General features: G+C 42.9%; 1 protein-coding gene across 36 annotated transcripts in view; it reads right to left on the bottom strand.

Moving 5' to 3' along the window:
- The window catches only part of MAPK8IP3 (mitogen-activated protein kinase 8 interacting protein 3), a 76,152-nt gene that overhangs the window by 6,962 nt on the left and 51,066 nt on the right, over positions 1–18,124 (bottom strand). For 19 of the 36 annotated variants that reach the window (XR_014958425.1, XM_085591821.1, XM_085591811.1 and 16 more), the window contains 18 exons: positions 16,323–16,380; positions 15,210–15,362; positions 13,860–13,941; positions 11,965–12,116; positions 11,358–11,414; positions 10,690–10,860; positions 9,139–9,265; positions 8,240–8,335; positions 6,884–7,045; positions 5,805–5,970; positions 5,180–5,365; positions 4,390–4,573; positions 3,559–3,678; positions 3,203–3,283; positions 2,467–2,534; positions 1,227–1,375; positions 328–499; positions 114–227 (listed from right to left, as the gene is read on the bottom strand). Coding sequence is in view for 35 of the 36 variants with exons in the window: in XM_085591821.1 (XP_085447947.1) it covers positions 114–227; positions 328–499; positions 1,227–1,375; positions 2,467–2,534; positions 3,203–3,283; positions 3,559–3,678; positions 4,390–4,573; positions 5,180–5,365; positions 5,805–5,970; positions 6,884–7,045; positions 8,240–8,335; positions 9,139–9,265; positions 10,690–10,860; positions 11,358–11,414; positions 11,965–12,116; positions 13,860–13,941; positions 15,210–15,362; positions 16,323–16,380 (2,298 nt within the window). In the remaining variant the exon portion in view is untranslated. The remainder of the gene's footprint in view (positions 1–113; positions 228–327; positions 500–1,226; positions 1,376–2,466; positions 2,535–3,202; positions 3,284–3,558; positions 3,679–4,389; positions 4,574–5,179; positions 5,366–5,804; positions 5,971–6,883; positions 7,046–8,239; positions 8,336–9,138; positions 9,266–10,689; positions 10,861–11,357; positions 11,415–11,964; positions 12,117–13,859; positions 13,942–15,209; positions 15,363–16,322; positions 16,381–18,124) is intronic. The other 17 variants (XM_085591815.1, XM_021529612.3, XM_077786774.2 and 14 more) reach the window with 5 other exon arrangements.

The following is an 18,124-nucleotide window of genomic DNA, read 5'->3' as shown; positions in this document are numbered from 1 at the left end:
AAATGTCAGGAAAGCATCACCTGCCTGAACCACCTGCCATGCTGCACAAATAATACCTAAAAGCTTATTTTTTTAGGGGGTATGCAAGAGTACTTTCAATAAATGTCACTTACTCTCAGTCAGGGGAATGGAGATGACAACACCATTCCCAGTTCCCACCCAAAGGCGGTTGCCAGCAATGAGTAAGGCTGTGATCCGCACAAAGGAGAAACCCAGCTTTCCAGTGCCTAGGAAGCATGAATGAGAGTTGAGCAGTCAGGGATGACTTTGGGTAAGGTCCGCTTTGGGCAAATTCTGCCTTGAGCTCAGTAAGCAACAGACCCTCACCTAGCATCTTGCTGACGTAAGGTTCAATGTCGACATCCTGCAGATGTTGATGGCTGTGGGCATGGTAGAGCCTCAGTGTGGAGTCCAGGCGGATGGAAACCCACACACCATCTCCAATCCATGCCAGTTGTCGCACCTGGCTCTCCCGACGAGGATGGGCATCAAAGGACTTCTAAAATACCAATGTGAGTTCACAGAAATTTTGCCATTATCTTTACTCCACATATACATATACTCAATTTTCAACTGAGATAACTTCTTTGGATTCCAAAGATCTTGGAGAAGCTGTGTTAATACCAGCTGATCCCAGCAGTTCATTACTGTACACAAAAAATCCTTTGCTTGAGCAGCTGTCTGGCAGCTTTGCAGAATTGATGGTCTTTTCCGACCACTTCAGGAGCAAGGGCCTTTAGACAGCAAGAGCTTTCAATGTACTTGACAGAAAAGGAAAAAAACTCAACTCCAGGATAAATTTCAAGGATCAAACTGCTCTGGCTCACTAATGTGAACTTCAGATCCAGCACTTCTCTCCTCAATAAGAATTATTTCAAGCATTCTCAGATTTGTACCAACACCACTGTACTGAGTTTCACCCAAAACATTGTTTTCCCTTTAATGGGATCCTGGGGGCTTGCTAACTGTACTGTTACTTTGTGCCATAATGCCTAAAGATGGAGAAGCCTCAGATTATATGTGAAGAGTCACTGCAAAACAAATACCTATGTTTGGACAGTACACAGCCCCATAGACTCCCTAGTAAAGACAAAGAAAATTGTCAGTTTAGATTTACTGATAGAATTATGCTCTGCAAAGGGAGGAAGGAACAAATAACCCCTGGCAGATTAAGAATAAATACAACACAAGTGTGTGCACACATAGACATGTATGTGCTCTCTTACCTCAATCTGCATTGTCTTCGGCTGGATAACATGGATTTTGTTCTTGTAGCCACACCAGACTCTATCATAGACCACAGCCATGCAACGGATGGAGTGGTGAGTGTGGCCAAGATCCATCAGGTGGTAATTGCTGAGATCCCACTGACCATCTGAGGAGAAAAACAAGTGTGGAAAGATGCATCTCCTCCATGACATGAGAGCATACAACAGAATCCTCTATCTTTATATATATATATATATCTTGGTGTACAGGCTTAGCTGATGACCAAATGCTTAGTTTGCTTATGTCTGTGACCTTCCTATAACTCCTGCTTTGGGCACAGCCTTACACTTATGAAACATGTAACGATAAAGTTTAGTTTGATGTCTGACAGCTCTCAAATCAGGCCAATTTAAACATCCTTTATTGCAATGAAGTGAACAGGCTTCTCTAACAAGTACAACAAAAGCAGTGAGAGAAGAGAGAAGACATCCGATCAAGATTAGGCAGAAACTTAAAATGAAATGGGCCATACAGTCCTTGTGAGAAGGCTTCCTCACATGACAGACCTACAACATAATTTGCCCAAAGTGTTAAATCCAGGAAAAGGAATGAGATCTCCCTTCTCTCACTCTTATTTTTAACTAGCCAGGCAGATATTGTGTTCTTCACAGACAGGAAGCCTCTATGTGATGAAGCTTTATCATATTTCTGATAGGAACAATTTTGATGTGTCAATGGTCAGGCCTGAGCTCATGACAAAGGCTGAATCAAAATTTGAATTGCAGAAACTCAGACATGTCTATTTTTCTGCTTGCTGAATCAACTGCTACTCAGTGAATAACTAAGTTCTTTAGATGCCAACATTAGTTATAGTTAGCAAATCCCCATGTTCTGTCAGATGTGAACACAGCTAAGACTACTCAAGCCATAGGGAAACAAAACCCACAGCAGTGAAGAGGACCAGAAATTGAATTTACTAAGTGTACCGCAAACAACTGCACAGCATATGTATTCCTAAAAGTGTCATGTTTACTCCACATGTACTACACAGTACATACACACATTTTTGTTCAGGAAAGTTCAGGAAGTGGTGTTAGAGTACACCTGAGCTGGTTTCGGATAGCAATTTTAACAGCCATGTGTTTAAACTTGGAGTTTGTACTATAGCAGCCAGCAACTTTCTCACCTTGGAAGAGCATTTAATCCACTGCTACATTTCCAGCCAAATTTTGTTTTCTCTATTACACTGATTCTTACCTTCTCCTCGATGGAATATGGCTAGTGTTCCATCTGCCAGAGCAACCAGGACCCTCCCTTTCACATGCCTGAAATAAGGATAGTAAATACATCAAAAATGCAATAGAAATGAGGGACTCAAAAACTCTTTCTGCCATCCACACGCATCATCTTTACATATCTCCAGAATTCTTAGTCAGTTTAGAATTGCAGGAACATCCTGCAAGAGGTCACACCTCTTACCTTCACTGCAGTAAGATCACATCTGTAAGTTTTCTGTTGAGGGAATTCTTCTTCACAATATAAACACCATCCATTTCAACAAATTCCCCTAATTTATCCCTCAATGAAATTTTGCCTTTCTCCTCCCCATTTACTTCCTCCTGATATTGCTAAACATGTATTCACTGAATCAGGTCAGGACCACAACTGAGCAGGAAAATGGGTTGGTATAAGGTGTTCCCATTACAAAAACTGTGGGAAACTTCTCTCACAAACACTTAGGAAAGCAAAGAAAAAGTTGAGGCTGTCATATCCTTGGAAGTGTTCAAGGCTGGGAATGTGGATCAGGCTTGGAGCAACCTGGTCTAGTGGAAGGTATCCTTGCTCATGGCAGGGAGTTGAAACAAGAGGATCTTTAAGGTCTGTTCCAACCCAAACCATTCTGTAAGTCTACGACCAAGAGCTGCTAGCCCCCTCTAAAGCATCACTCAGGCCCTGAACCTTCTCCTTCAGGTCTCTTGGAACACACACTTACACCAGGCTCAGCACAGAGTCCTTCAGCTTTATTGAGTGCAGACATTTCTTCCAGCTGGACACAGCCGAGTGCACATAGAGCCTGTGAGAGAGGACAAATTGGGGATGGTTAGCAGCAAGGCCCCACACTTTCAGCTTGCCCAGGTTTGAGTCTTTCCTTCTGGCAGGAAAGGTGGAGGTGGGGTAAGAAACTGATACTAAATCCCTGAGACTATGGTGAGCTGAGCAATGAAATCAGGAATGGAAACCATTTCCAGAAACAAGCAGTGAACAAAAGGTGTTTGGACTTGAAAAACAGAGCCCAGAGCAGGGAGGAGGGAGGTGACACAGAGATTTGCCAGCCCAAGGGGAACACACCAGCCATTCTGAGCTCCCAGCCACATGGTGGGGGCAGCACTGGTGCAGGTTCCAGCATCCCTGGTTGACTCCTGATCTGGCAGTGCTGTGCTGGGTTCCATCTTCAGCTGCCCATTCTCCCTGAAGAGGCAAAAGAGCAGTGTTAGAGATTTAGCAGCAGCAGTGCACAGAATGCCCACCTAGGCCCACAGCCTGGCACTCACAGACAGTACGGGCCCTTGAAGACACCAATCGCTTCCTCCTCTTTGGTAGTTTTCAACTGCAAATCTGCAATTTACAGTATTTCCTTTCTCCTCCCCTTATCAACAACAAGTATTTCAAATCTACAGAGCCTGAGTTTAGCAAGACTATTACACAAACAATATCTTCTCCTTCCACCCTATTCTTCAGGCCATCACATCAGCTTTGTTTGTCTTAAGAACTTTTTGAGTGGTGAATACGCTTTCTTGGTTACTTTTAACACATCAGAGGTACTAGTAGAATAAATCAATCATAATTTCTACACACATATCGGTAAGCTCCTTCCATAAGAACATGAAGTGTACATGTACTTTGCAAGATCTGCCTTAACCACAGGTCTAAGTTCATAATGAGAGGTCAAATATTTGCATTTTAACAGCTGATCCAGTCAGTTGCAGGCTGAGCCGTGTCTGTTTTCATTACATTTTTTTCATTCCCTGTTATCCCATCTGTAAAATTGCTTGGGCACAAAACTGATAGAAGTCTGACACTTTATCAGAAGACCAGGCTGCTTCTCTTATCACAAAGCTTATGAAAACAGAACTGATCAGTAATAGAACAGAACCATTACTCTGATCCCAGCTCACCTACCCATTGTGCCTGGGTGCCTGGGCTGGGACAGGGTCTGTGAACACGTGCTCGGTGAGGGGCCCAGGCCGGGCCTGTGTCAGCTCTGCCTCGCTGGCACTGCTTTCCGGTACTTCTGTAGCCTCTGTTGCCTCCTCAGTAGACTGAGGCTGGTTGATTTTCCCATTGCAGACAGGAGCCACCTCACCTGGAGGACAATGAACAATGTGAGACATGCTGAAGAATCAGTTGGTGAGTTAACTATATAGGTATCAGGCTGTCAGTTCTTTAATTTATCTTTCCTTGCCAAATTCAATCAAGCCCTGAGCTTGCGCCACAGAGACAGCAGCTCATCAGGTATCTTCTGCCTGGAAGGAAAACAGACACTAGTTTAAAGTGAAGCATAATCTGTGACTAGCACAGCACAGCACTGGAAGGGCTTCAAGGCTGTCGCTACAGTATGGAGCCAGCAAGGGCAGCACTATGATTTGCATGTGAGGTTAACTGGCTTCCCAACACTCAGGGAACAAAACAATCAGAAAAGCAGCACCTGTAGCAGGGCAAACATGCCCAAAATACTCAGCTGTATGACTCCTGCAACCAGGCTGCAGCATGTGACTCAGAGAAGAAAGGAGAGCTCTAAGAAGAAATGTACCAAAAGGGCCTTTGGTACTCCTATATTGTAGTAACACAATTCTGGAGGCCTCTGAAGTGCTTAAGTTGGGGACATGAAGATGTGGCTGTAACACCATGAGCTTGTACAGGGTTAGCTGTAATTGATACACGTCACTAAGTTTTACATCCCAAAACTTACTCTGTCCCTTGTCCAGAACAGGTGTATCCCCACGTGAGGAACAGTTGCTTCGTGGCACATTGCAGCGGGTTGCACAGCCCACCAGTGTGATCCCTGCCAAGACACCATCTGCCCCGGCTGACTCTTCGGGATTCACATCCCCCTCCAGGAAGATCTCACCTGGGGGATAGTCACTCTCACTGGCCGCTGAAGGCAAAGAACAGGTTCTCATGTAAATCAAACAATCACTGCTAATTTAATGTACTCCTGAAGTCACCCTAATGATGGGAGATTCTGATCCTTCAGGGCTCACCACCCTGGGGAAGCACCACACCATCCATCAGCAGCCTGATCCACAGCAGATCCCCTCATCCCTAGTACCAGTATCTAAGGCAGGTACAGAGCACTTCCATGCCCAACAAGGCTCACTCCTGCTTCCAAAAAAAACCCTTTGTGTACCAAAGGAATGACTTACTGAACACTGAACAGGGAGAGATCTCCACAGAAAGGCAAGATCTGGATTATGATTTTGGGGAACAATCACAGAACACAACAAAGCCCAGGGGTTAGCTCCCAAGTGAGGATGTCTATTACTCCTCAGTGGGGCAGGTGACCCTGTGCAGACCCCAGCCTGGGCTGCACTCACCAGGGATGCTGGAGATGCAGAGCACGTGAGCGTTGCAGACAGTGAACTGGTCCACCACTGTGCCAGGCTGGTTGGCATCAATTATCACGACTTTACTGGTTGACAGCGTGCTAGTGAGGATCCAAACACGGCTAGATGTGGCATCCACCTCATGGAGCTCCTTTGCCTTTGGGACAGCAGACACGCATGGGCATGATCAGCACTTCTCTTGGATCAACCTGAGCTTAAGAGTGCTTGGCAACATTTACACATGGTGTAATTTATTTTAAATTACATATTCTATCCTACAGTAGAACTATAGAAGAAACTTTTCTTTTTTATATTGCTGTCTAATCAGTTATATTTTTATTTTTATTAATTTGATTCCATTCATGTTGCTGCACTAGTTTCCAGAGCACTGGCCAAAGAGCCTGTCTGACTCCTTAGGGCAAGAGCAATCTGGCCATTAATTTTTCTGTTGAGGTATCTGACAAATGTATCACTGAATATTCAATTATCCAGAATGCTGTGAGTCTGGGACACACCCAACTAATCAGCTTAAGCAAGCTGGTCTCGGGAAAGTATAAGGCAGCAGTATAAGGTGTGGAAAAAAACTCTACATACAAGACGCATACAATATCTATGATTATCTGCAAATTACAGTTTGCTTCTTTGAACAAGAAAAAAACAAAAAATCACTTAAGACTACTAAAAACCAGAAATGCATTAAATCTCAAGAGGCCCAAATGGACTCACAGACTGTGTTCTTTTAACAAAGCTTTGCCTGAATGTATTTATTAATTTACAATGATGAGGGCTATATAATCTTCCTAGCAACCTCAATCAGGCATTTAATTGTCCTTATTATTAGGATTTTATTCAAAATTCCAAACATTTCAAAAGCAAATGTTGGAAAACTTTCTACTGGATGATTTATCCCAAATCACACCAAAGTTACAGAAGAGCTAGCACACCACAGCACTGTCCCACAAGTACAAGAGCATTTTATGGCACAGTACAAAGATATTGAAAGAAGGCGTGTAGTAGGGATAAAATGACAAAAAACACTGGAAGGAAAGAAATCCACTTTATTTTCTGACCTTTTTTTTCTCAGGAGATGTATGGTTACTTTTGTTGTTCTCGCCTTCCACTTCCCTGTCACAGGTGAGGGGATCGTGCCCAGGATCTAGTTTCTGCCCATTCCCAGGCTCCTGTTCCAAAGGTCTCCATCCTGAGAGATTTACTCCAGCTGCACACCACAGCTAAGAAACAGAAGCAGGAATCTGAACCAAGAATTCTGCAGGCTCCATGATCGCTTTGAATTTAAGCGCCTTTGTGGAGAACTGTCAAATGTCAAACATCTAAAACATTTAGCTGGAAACACCAGATCTTGATGATTTCTACTAGAAGATATCTGGATTGATGGAGGTAAGGCTCTACACAGCAACATCACTGCTTTTTAGTCACTGCAGCAAAGCCAGCCAGGATATGGCAGATGTTTAATGTGTTCAAACTGACAGAAGACAGATTAAATGAGATATTAGAAGGAGATTCTTCCCTGTGAGGGTGTGAGGGTGAGGTTGTCCAGAGAAGCCTGTGGCTGCCCCATCTCTGGAAGTGTGGAAAAACAGTCTGCTGGTTTAGCTCCCAAGTAAGTAGTTTTCTGAAATCAAACCCAGCTAACCTCCTATGAATTATTTCCAGGGAGTTTTTTAAGAGAATGCCTGGAAGGGGACTACAGAAATACTAGATTTATTCAAAACCTTAAAGGAGAGATGCTGCACAGAACATTATCTAAAGATCACACCCAGAACCTTGTAGAAACAGCAGCATAAACATTTTCTTACAATTTAACCATCAGGATGACTTCTGAAAATAATTTCTGAATGAAGTAATGACAAACAGCCTATTTCAAAACAAGCAATTCCAGCAGGTAAGTCTGCCACCTACACAGATAACCACTTATGCCCAACTGCAATTCCACTCAAAACATTCTAGTATTTATGGCTTCACAAAAATCTACTCCAGATAATACTGGCCTGTAACCAGTGAATTCTGGTCAACAGTAGAATCTAAGGAGTGATGAAATGCGTTTTTACTTTCACTTGATCATTTTCATTAATTTTATATCAATTTTCATTACACCCTGAGAGGTCTTATCAAAAGCATTAGAAGCATAAGTTGTTGCTCTTGTTGATGAATTGTCTCAAAAAAGCAGATGTCAGGGAGCAGCAGGGGACCTAGCAACCAGAAGCAGCTGAGAATTTTGTCCTAAAATACTTTTTCCTACATTCACTACAAACCACCATACAAAAAAATGAAGTGGAAGATAGAATTTGGAATATATAATGTCAAAAGAATAGAGATTGTTGTAAAAACGGCAGGCTTATTGACCCAAATCCTTTGCTTATTTCATGTCCCTTTTCTGGACTGCATAGTAAGCAGAAACAACGTACCTTCATAGTTGGGTCCTTCTCTACTAGTGGGCGACAATATACAGGCACAGGGACATTTTTCATACGAGTGTCTTCCTGACCACCATTGGGACTCAGCTAGGGGGAGAGAAGACAAAAAGACAGTATAAAGCTGCAAACACCGGGATATAGCAAGAGAGACGGAATTAGTATGACAGAACCAACCAGAGGTGGCTGCTGCTGAGGCTTCCTATCACATCTTGTGTGAAACAGAGTCCTTAAGGGGAGAGGAGCAGCGCACCTGACAGACCATCTCACAATCGTTAGTGCCCCAGTGATGGCCAACAAAGGCTATACATTGCCCTGCTGGCAGAGAAAGGATGCTCCCTGCAAAGAGTCAGGACACTAGCATTCCCTTCCATCATGACAGTTGGATTTGATGATCTTAAAGGTCTTTTCCAAACTTAATGACTCCAAACCTCCATGCCATGCTGCCAGGCTCCTCCCTTTCAGGAGGTCTCCGACCAGTTAAATGTGTCTGTCACAAGCCAACAAATGAGGCTGATGTTTTTTGATTTTGTGTTACTTATGGGAAGAAGTGGGCATAAACTGCATTTCTTTTTCATACTAAATGACTGTTAAAGTTCTCAAAGTATAAATGAAATAACTAACGTTCCAGCCCAATTATAACAAGGGAATTTTTATTTTTAACAATAACTGGACTCTGGTTTAGGGTACTTTTCAATTTCAGTACTTTCATGCAGAGCAATGTCCCTCCATTGACTTTGGTGAAGATATACAGAACATTAATTTGGTCTGTGCATACAATTATCATACAAACAAAACATGCACATGGTACCTCTAAATGAAATAGTTAATGACTAAGGTACTTAATGACTAAAGTCACCTTCCACTCAGACTGTCCATAGTATGGTCCTTACCTGCTTGTACTTGGCTGGGAGGCTCCAGCCACAGGCCTGCAACCGCCCATCATCGTTCCGCACGTGCTCCCGGACCTGCCGGTACTGCTCTCGCTTCTGCTCACGGCGTGCCGAGGACGTGCAGTCACTGAGGAGAGAAGCACAGTGTCACCCACCTGATGGTTAAAGAGAGGAGCTGAGGGTGAAGGGAGTGTGGCCAGTATCGGGGAGGGCACACACAGCAAACCAAATCCAGCTGTGAAAAGAGATGTAGGGAGCCAGAGACAGAAAAACTCCATTGAGAAGCAGACACAGGCAGTTCTGACCTGTCACCTGAGCAAGTCATTGTCATCACCTCTAGTAATGTTCCAAGAGCCCTTCAGAAACAGGGAATAATCCTTCTCTAAAACCTAACTAGGAGATCGCACCAATTTTGGCTAAACTGTTACAATTTACTAATCTAATGTCTCCATCAGGAAGGCACTTTCAGTTCTTTCTCTCCTCATTATAGTCAACTATGGATTTTTCTGTCCGTTTTTAAGCTTTGTCTGCTGACAAGGAAAATGTGCAGTAACTTCTGGGTCCAACATAACAACTCCAGCTCTGCACTGGGAATGGTTAAACCAAAAATTGATGCATGAGCTTTTAGACATGTTTTAATATAAACAAATGTTGTTTGTCAGCTCTAGCTCTCCAAAGGTTTTTAAGGTATCATTCTGGGGTACAAGCAACATCAGCAGAAAAATTTAATCCTGTGGGCACCCCCATTATGTAAAACACTGCTGAGAACAACTCAGACACCATAGCATGACTGTGAGATGTCATCAGAGAAAAAGTTGGAATAAGGGCAATGGGTATCTAAAAAGTTTAAATTTACCCTTCTACAAGATCCAGTGTCTTTTCAACAAATCCTTTCTATTGTAGAAGTTATTCTACTTTACCACCACAACCTCCAAAGTCCTTCCACAAAAACCCACCCCATGTGAAACCAAACGACCTTCGTAATGGCAGAACACATTATGAAGTCATGTAAATCACTGAAGAGTTTTCTCCCTTCATGTCAGCAACACAATGAATTTGGGTAAGACTGTAGTAGCAATACCCAGAGGCTCATTTTTAGCATGGTTAAGATTAAAACAAAGTACTGGAACTTAAATGTGCTGTGGAGAGAACTTTTATCTTCACTTAAACCTCTTGTTAAAAGGGTTGTGCAGACATTTCATCCCTTTGTCCTGATGCTGCCATCACACTCCACCACAAAAACTCTCCTTCATTCCATCCCGGTCTGCAAATGTAAGTGCAGAACTAGAGTGAGGCCACCTTGAGCTCCTGTGGTCCCTGCTGAGATGATCCATCATGGCCTGAAAAGCCATGGATACTGTATATTTGGAAGGACAAGGTTTGCTGAACCCATCCATATAATAACTGATGAGTGAAAAGCTCAGGAGGATAAACCACAGAGAACAGAGACATACTAACATTTCCAAAGTGGAAAACAGCTTATTTCAAGCACTGATGTTATTCAGGAGAGCTGCCAGGGAGGCTGGCTTGGCACACAACCCTGCAACTCACTCGTCAGGGAAGAACTCGAGGGTGCGGCTGCCGGAGGAGATCTGACACATGGTGTGGCTGCGCCGCTGGCTGAACCCCGCCGTGGTGGGAGACTTGTAGTGGATATTCACAGAGGGGTAGGTCCTCTTTGCTGGGGGAGGACTGGAGGAAGAGCTGAACAGACGACTGAAGCTAGGGACAGAAAAAGGGTAACAAGTAAGAGAAAAGGTGCCTGGAGAGACAGGCCCCATAGATACACGAAAGGGGAAGCAAGAGGTTGGGATCAAAGGCTGTAAGCCTTTAACAAAAACTGCTCTACTTCAAACCCAGACCTACATCCTTGGTCTGATTGGCTTAAGATGCTTTTAGCTTCCAGAAATAGGCACCTCCTGAAAACAGCCCTTTATTACAACTGACTGTGAGTATGCCCTTCTAAAACAGGACAGAGAGTATGCAAGTTTCCATTCCAGGATACTCATTAATTTTTTCAGCTTGTGAAACAAAATCAATGTGCATGGTCAGATCTGATTTTAACTTCACTAAGGACAAAGGAAGCCCTTGAAGGCAAAAGGGTTAAGCCAACAACACTTCTATATGACATTAATGTCAGTCTACTAAGTTGTTATCTGAAGTAGAAATGGCAACGTTCCTCATTTTCTTAATCTTGCATGAACCACCAAACAACTTACAACTGCCAAATGGTGGATTTCTTCTTCTCCTGCACGGATGGGTGCTCACGGGAAGCTCTATGGACAAACACAGCAGAACCAAGTTAATTTCTGCTTCTCTGCCAAGCATCAGGTCATTTCCATCAAGGAGGCCATGCTGAAAGTCAGAATTCATTCTAACATGTTTCAAAAGACACCAGAGAAAGGGACAATGCAAGCATACTCAATCACTTTAAGTATCAAGGCTGATGTAAAAGGCAAGTAAGTGTGTTTAATGTGATTACCAACTCTCTGTAACACTGTCTGCCACAGACAGTGTGGGAACTACAGAACCTAGCATTAGAGTCACTTCAAGCTGTAGCCTTTAGAGCTTATCAATCAGACGGAATACTCCTCCCTAGAACTTCTCCCAGATTAATAAGCACACAAGAAACAAGCAAGACAAACAACTGTCCAGTGTCTCCAAATAATGGCAGCAACATGATATTTGCAGCGGAGGTTCAGGAACAAGAGAAAAAGAATTGGTATTAGGAGCGACGCATCTAGAGTCTGGAAAACTCCCAGTACTTCTCAAACCTGTGTTGGTAAGGGTTGCATTGACCACAAGGTAAAACATGAAAAGCCTCACCTGATCATCTCTGTCCACCTGACAGCCTCTTGGAGCTCCATCAGCCTCTCCTTGTACTGGTTGCGCTCCATCAGGACCCGGGCCATCTCCACACGGGTGAAACGTCGGCGCTGGGCAATGGGAATGTTGTCCTGCAGAGGGGAGGAGCACTGCTTCAGCCAACAAAAGATGGAATGGGATTGAGGTTAGTACCGGGCAAGTCAGGGGACAGACACATATTTGTTAGTTCTTCTCCTACCCTGTTTGATTTCACCCCTATTTCCCCATATGAGGAACTAATTCAGATAGTGAGCTCCAAACTATGGCCATAGACCTCTGGGTGTTCAGCAAACCCACAGAAACAAGAATGAGAATCACCACCAACTTGCACATGTAGCCCTCACATACACAGACCCCAGTGTGGGACTGTTGTCAGCAAGGTGCTTTGATAGTCTGCAAGGAATGGTAAGAATTGACAGTGGTCTGTCGGTCCAGAAATTTGGAAACCAAAGATTGAATTCAGTAGCAAAGCCAGTCACAAGCAGCAGGTAGCACCACATAATGCCACCTGCCCCCTCACAAGGACTGCAAGGAGGTGTTCTGTTAGTACAGATAGCAAAGGTAGGATACAGAGAACTAAGGAAATGCCTTTTCCTCTTTGGTGACATAAACTGACCTTCCAATTGAGGGCATAAGCAGCTTTGGGTTGGAAACAAAATGAGTGAAAGTCTGTTTTGTCTCTTTGAAGAGTGGAAAATGAGAACAACATGACTAAAAAAATATCTGCCCAAAATAAAGACTGCAAGGGTATTGGGAACTCATTACTAGGAGGTGGCACAGGGTTGTGCTAGACTGTGGCAATTCCCAAGCTCAGCCTGGCTGCTAAGTGCTGCTGAGAGCTGGAATAACACAAATTAACCAAGTCCTTCTAGAGCCTCCCTGGACTTTGAATCAAATCTGTATGACTAGTCAAAATAAGAACTATATAAACAAAAAGAAATTTATCACGTATTTTTTAAATTATAAAAGAAACCAGACCTCTCCTGTCCATCCAGCTGAAAACAAATCAACTCTCTTCAGCAGCTCATGAGCACAACTTGAAAATGTTCCCATCTATCTAAATTCTCAGCAGATCAAGATCACTCCAAGTAAGTCAAGAGATCTAGGCTAAAACCAAACCTGCTCTGTTACCTTGTGTAACAAAGAAAACAGTAACATGACATAAACAAATGTATTGAATTCCCTGTCCTAGCAGGTACATTTACATGGAAAATCTTGTTACTGCTTGATATGCCTTTTTTTTTTTTTCAGCTACAGTTGGTCTTTGTTGAACAGCCTCTATCCCAGCCAAAACAGTTTCAAGAGCAGTCCTATAAGAACAGCCCAAGAGCCTTTTATGCCCGTATGGTGTAACAGGCAATACTGGCTTATAGAAAAGTATTAACAAGAAAAACCCAGAACTAAGACATGGTGGTAATCACTGTTGCAAAGCTGGCTGTGTAAAATGGATTTCACTGCATGATGTCCTCACAGCTACATCTTCACTGCCTACAGGGGGACAGGCTCTTCTGGAGAAGCCTGACAGTCGTAACACCATGAGAGAATCCCCACTGCACACTAGATTTTAATTCTAAATTAGGATGGTATTGAGCAGGGCAGTGCTCTAGCATCCGGCTGCAGAAACTTCATCCTGTACAGTGGTACTGCCACTGGGTTAGCTGCTCTTCTGTGCCAGATTCTGGTTTGAAAGTTGTATAAAGGGTTTTCATGCTCATCACCCACAACCCACTCACCACCCTTGCCCTCATTGCTAACAAAGGCACATCAATCTGCATCTTAGGATTCATATACATGAAGCAATACAGGTAAGTAAATCAACCCCCTTTCCCCACAGGCATTTTAGTAATGTCATATACCAATTCTGTACAGAGATAGCTGCTTACATCCTCCACCTCCTCTTTGGGCTCTCGTCGGGCAACAATTGCTTCAGATTTCACTCTAGGAAACAGGAAGAAAGGGATCAAAACAGCAAGTGACACCATGGCTGGCTTTGGGAAGAGAACCAGCTATGGGAAGTCTAGCTGCATCCATCACCATGTGTACAAAGTGTACAAATGCTGAGATACTTCTCTGGCATTTTCCCTCCCTCTTCCAGCACATTACTCTGAACAGCTTCACTGACCTCCCCCCTTTTTTTTCAAACATTTGTTGTGAGCACCAAAATACTGACCACTGGAAGAATCCAGCCAGTTTCTGTTTCTGAACCAGCATCTGCATTCAAATATTTGATGAGAACTGAGGCATTTTCAACAGGTAAAATGCTGGCTTAAATGCTTCTGCTGGACTGCTTCTGGTTTCAGTAGATTCTCTGATTCTTTGTGATTCAATACAGTGAAAAAAGCCCCTAACGTGAACAGTTTGCCAAAATGGTAAAGAACAAACTCTGAAAAAAAAAAATACTGGAAATATTTAAGTGAGGCATTACAAAAGGCACTTTAAAAAATCTCCCTGATTGCAAAACTACTTTCATTTCAGACATTCTGAACAATAAAGAGACCAGTCTGTGTTATTCTTGGTGATTCTGAGCTCAGATTACAGAACCTTCTAGATTCCAGATGGAGAACAAATCCTGTCCTCTGCCCTGAGCACCTGCAGTCATGCACAGCCACCCACAATGGAACTGTTCTACTCTGAGCTTCAGGAGGCAGCTTTGTGTGTATGGATGTGAAACCATCCCAGGCTTTGCTGAGCAATTGGGCTTGTTTCTCTGGTTTGAAAGGAAGATAAAAAGCGGCATGTTCCTGTATCAGACTTCAGAATCTCTTCTGCCTCTTCTTACTCTTCACATGAGCAATGAAACAATTACTGATTTAAGCATTTAAATATTTCTTGTGCAACTCTGTCTGAACTCTTTCAGTAAATGAATGGGCATTCACTTCCCTCAGAGCTATCCTGGCTACTAGAAGGATCAAGTTCTTGGAAGTTTCGTTCAAAACTACTGGTCTTGAAACTCCCCTTCTTTGGGTGGTTTTGGTTGTTATTGTTGGTTGGTTGGCTTTTAATTGCAAATTTACACCCTTAATTTTCCACTCCAGGGAGCCTGGGTTTGAAGTTGCTTCTTCAGAATCCTAATCCTGCCTTCTTGTGCTCTCTAAAGTGCCTTTGAATGCTAATGCTAATCGTACAAGTGAAACAGAGTAAAACATAAGAGGTGGGTTTACCACTCTTCACTCCCAGTTCCTTGGGCCAGGGGTGTAATCACTCACCTCTTTAGCTCCTCCTCCAGCTCCTTGACTCTGGTTTCTATTTTGGCTTTGGCCTGCTTTGTTGCTTCTAGTTCTCCCTTCAGCACCTCCTGCTCCCCAGACAGCTGGTCCACCTTGGCAATCAAATCATTCTTCACAATGTTCAAAGCATTTCTTAAAGGTGTGAAAGGGACAATAAGCAAAAATGCCCAGAACTAGCAGTTGTCTATAAAAGAGACCTTTAACTAAAGTCACAGACACTTGTAGCAGAGTTGAAACAAGTGTGTTTAACAATTCAGTCCAGCTATGATGCAAGGGAAATTAAACTTTGGGAAGATGGAGCTGCAGAAGAACAGAGAAGTTGCCATAATTGTTCAGGATGAGGTTTGTCCATTCCTGTATCCTGACTAAGAAACCAACCTCTCCTTCAGAAGATGGCAGAACACTGAAAAAGGCATGTGTAGAGCAACCTATCTATTTTTGACAGAATGGAAGTCTGAAATACACCTTTCAGAATTGCTGTCATCTGCAATTGAGGATAACTGCAGATGATGGCAATAGAAATATGCATTTCCAATCAGCTCCGAAACATCTTAAATTTATAAAATCGGCAACTTCGCACCACAGTAGGTTCTCCAGCTCTCCCCTGCGAGTACTTGGCCTTCCTCTTCCCAGCTCCTCAACTTTAATAGCTGGTTTGTCAGCTCTTCTCAAAAACCAGCTCCATTACACTGTCTGCTTCTCCTCCAACAACTACAAAATATTTAAGAATTCAACAGTGACAATTCTTTTTTCCCTAATAATAAACCTTGCAAATAAAACCTTATTATCAGCAACATCCTCACAGAGGTTCAGACCAACACATCAATTCCCATTAATTTAAAACTTGCAACTGATCTCAGATGGCATCAGGCCCTACCAGCACATGCCTAGAGACTTTATCCAAGTGTCTGCAGAAAGGAAACAGCTAGGAAACAGCTCAGGAGAGCAATTCTTCTACAAGTGAAGGAACAAGTATTCAGGACAACCAGTTAGATTAAAAAAGTGAGGCAGGAGTTTTGGCCAAGACCTACTCCAAGGTGACATCTTGTAAATAACCAGGCAGGTAGGTCAGAGCATGCAACAGTTCCTTACTTGGTCTCCAGCAGCTGAGAGTTCTCCAACAGTAGATTGCCCACTTCTTTGCCCATTCCTGAAAAGAAAGGCCAGGCAGTTTTCACCTGCTCTCCTAGAAACATGCAGCTTTTGTGGCACTGCCTAACTTACGTTTGAGGAAAAGAAATCACGTTTGTTAAGCTTCCCTAGATTTCTGTGTCCTGTGTGGAAAGTGGAGTGACCTGAATGACCAAGCAGCAAAGACACCAATGTGTCCTCTAGGGAGTCCAGACTCAGATCTAGTTTCTCATCCCAACAGAGCTTCACTAATATCAGTCGGGGAAGTCAAGGCAGTAACTCCTGGTTCAGCCATGAGCTATTACAAACAATTTTTATCATTCTTCATACAGAATGAAGGTAGAGTTTATGGGTTTTTCACAGAGGATAGCAGAACACTGTCCAAGTTGCTGTCCTGCAGACTAGTGATTTCCTTCCTTTCTTAGTATAAGCCAAATTTTATGTTTGCATGATTTGGGATCATGGTTGTCAAGAATTTTATACACATGAAAGACTTCCCCATTACTGACCTTCTGCTTGAGCAATTTTAATAGGACTGCAGATTGTCCCTTGCAATATCTAGCTCTAACAGCTTTCTCACAGATGTTTAAAATGTGAAGTCTCGGTTCTACCCACATTCAACATTACAGCAGACACTCTGCACTTGAGCATTCATGTAGAGCTGCAGTCTGCAGACTGGTTTACAAGAACACTGACACATCTGGTGCTAAGAGTGAAGGTAGAATTCAGTATTTTCATAAACCAATGAAATTTAGGGACCAAAAGCACATCTGGATTGTTTCCTGTTGCCAGGGACTTGCTGAGTCCCAGGGTCTTTGTCTTACAGTGAGGAACAGAGGACAACTGAGAGCTGAAGGCAGAGAGGCCTCTCCCTGTTGGAGGACAGTGCTGAGGGGTGCAGCTCATATCTCACCACAGGTCCCAGAGCATGAAGAAGTCTCCCCACAATCAGTATTTGTTCTGCCCTCTGAACTCTCTCTTCCTTCACAGCAAAGACATCAACAGTCTTCATGATACATCATTTGCTGAATAATTTGTATTTGCAGAAAACAAAAACAACACAAACTTGAATTAAATGGAAGTTAGAGGAACATGGCAGCGCATGAGAAGTGAGAATACAGCAAAACACTCCAACACACAGATCCTCTTCCCACAGTTAAATGGGATGAATTTATGATGACAAAAGGAAATTGCCAGCAAGAATGAGTAAGAAGCAGCATTTTCATGGAACTTTTGAAAAATTAGTGGCAGATAATTAATCACTTTGATGTTTCAGGCCAATGTGTGTCCAAGAATATTCCAACAGCATAAAAGTGGGAAACACTAATTTCAATGCAAACTACAGTGTATTTTGGGTTGGTAAGGTGCAGGATCTACAGCCCTTGTTTTTTGGTTTGGTTTTATTTTTTTTTCTTTTTTTGTGACATGCCACATATTGCTCAGAAGACCCAGAAGTCTTCTCTTTACTGAATTTTTTTCTTATTTATTTTTAGTGATTCTACAAATAATCAATTAAATATTTAGCCTATAAGGCAGTACATTGACACAAGACCATTAAAGGAGCTGAAGAACATCGAGGGAAGAGCTCATTATCATCTTTTTTGGATTAAATCTTTTTCCTTCATATTCTTGAGTCATACATCCTTCTCTGTAGCTGTTTTTGTGAGAGAAAATTCTGGAGAAAAGGGTGAGCCATCATGCCAGAACTAAAGGCCACACAGCATCAGTATCCTTCACCACAGCTTCTACTTGTGTGTGATGCA

This window comes from Lonchura striata, chromosome 14, assembly GCF_050655825.1.
Source record: "Lonchura striata isolate lonStrDom1 chromosome 14, ASM5065582v1, whole genome shotgun sequence".
NCBI lineage: Eukaryota > Metazoa > Chordata > Aves > Passeriformes > Estrildidae > Lonchura > Lonchura striata.
Note: the sequence above shows the minus strand (reverse complement) of the source record. Positions and strands in the feature narration are given on the sequence as shown.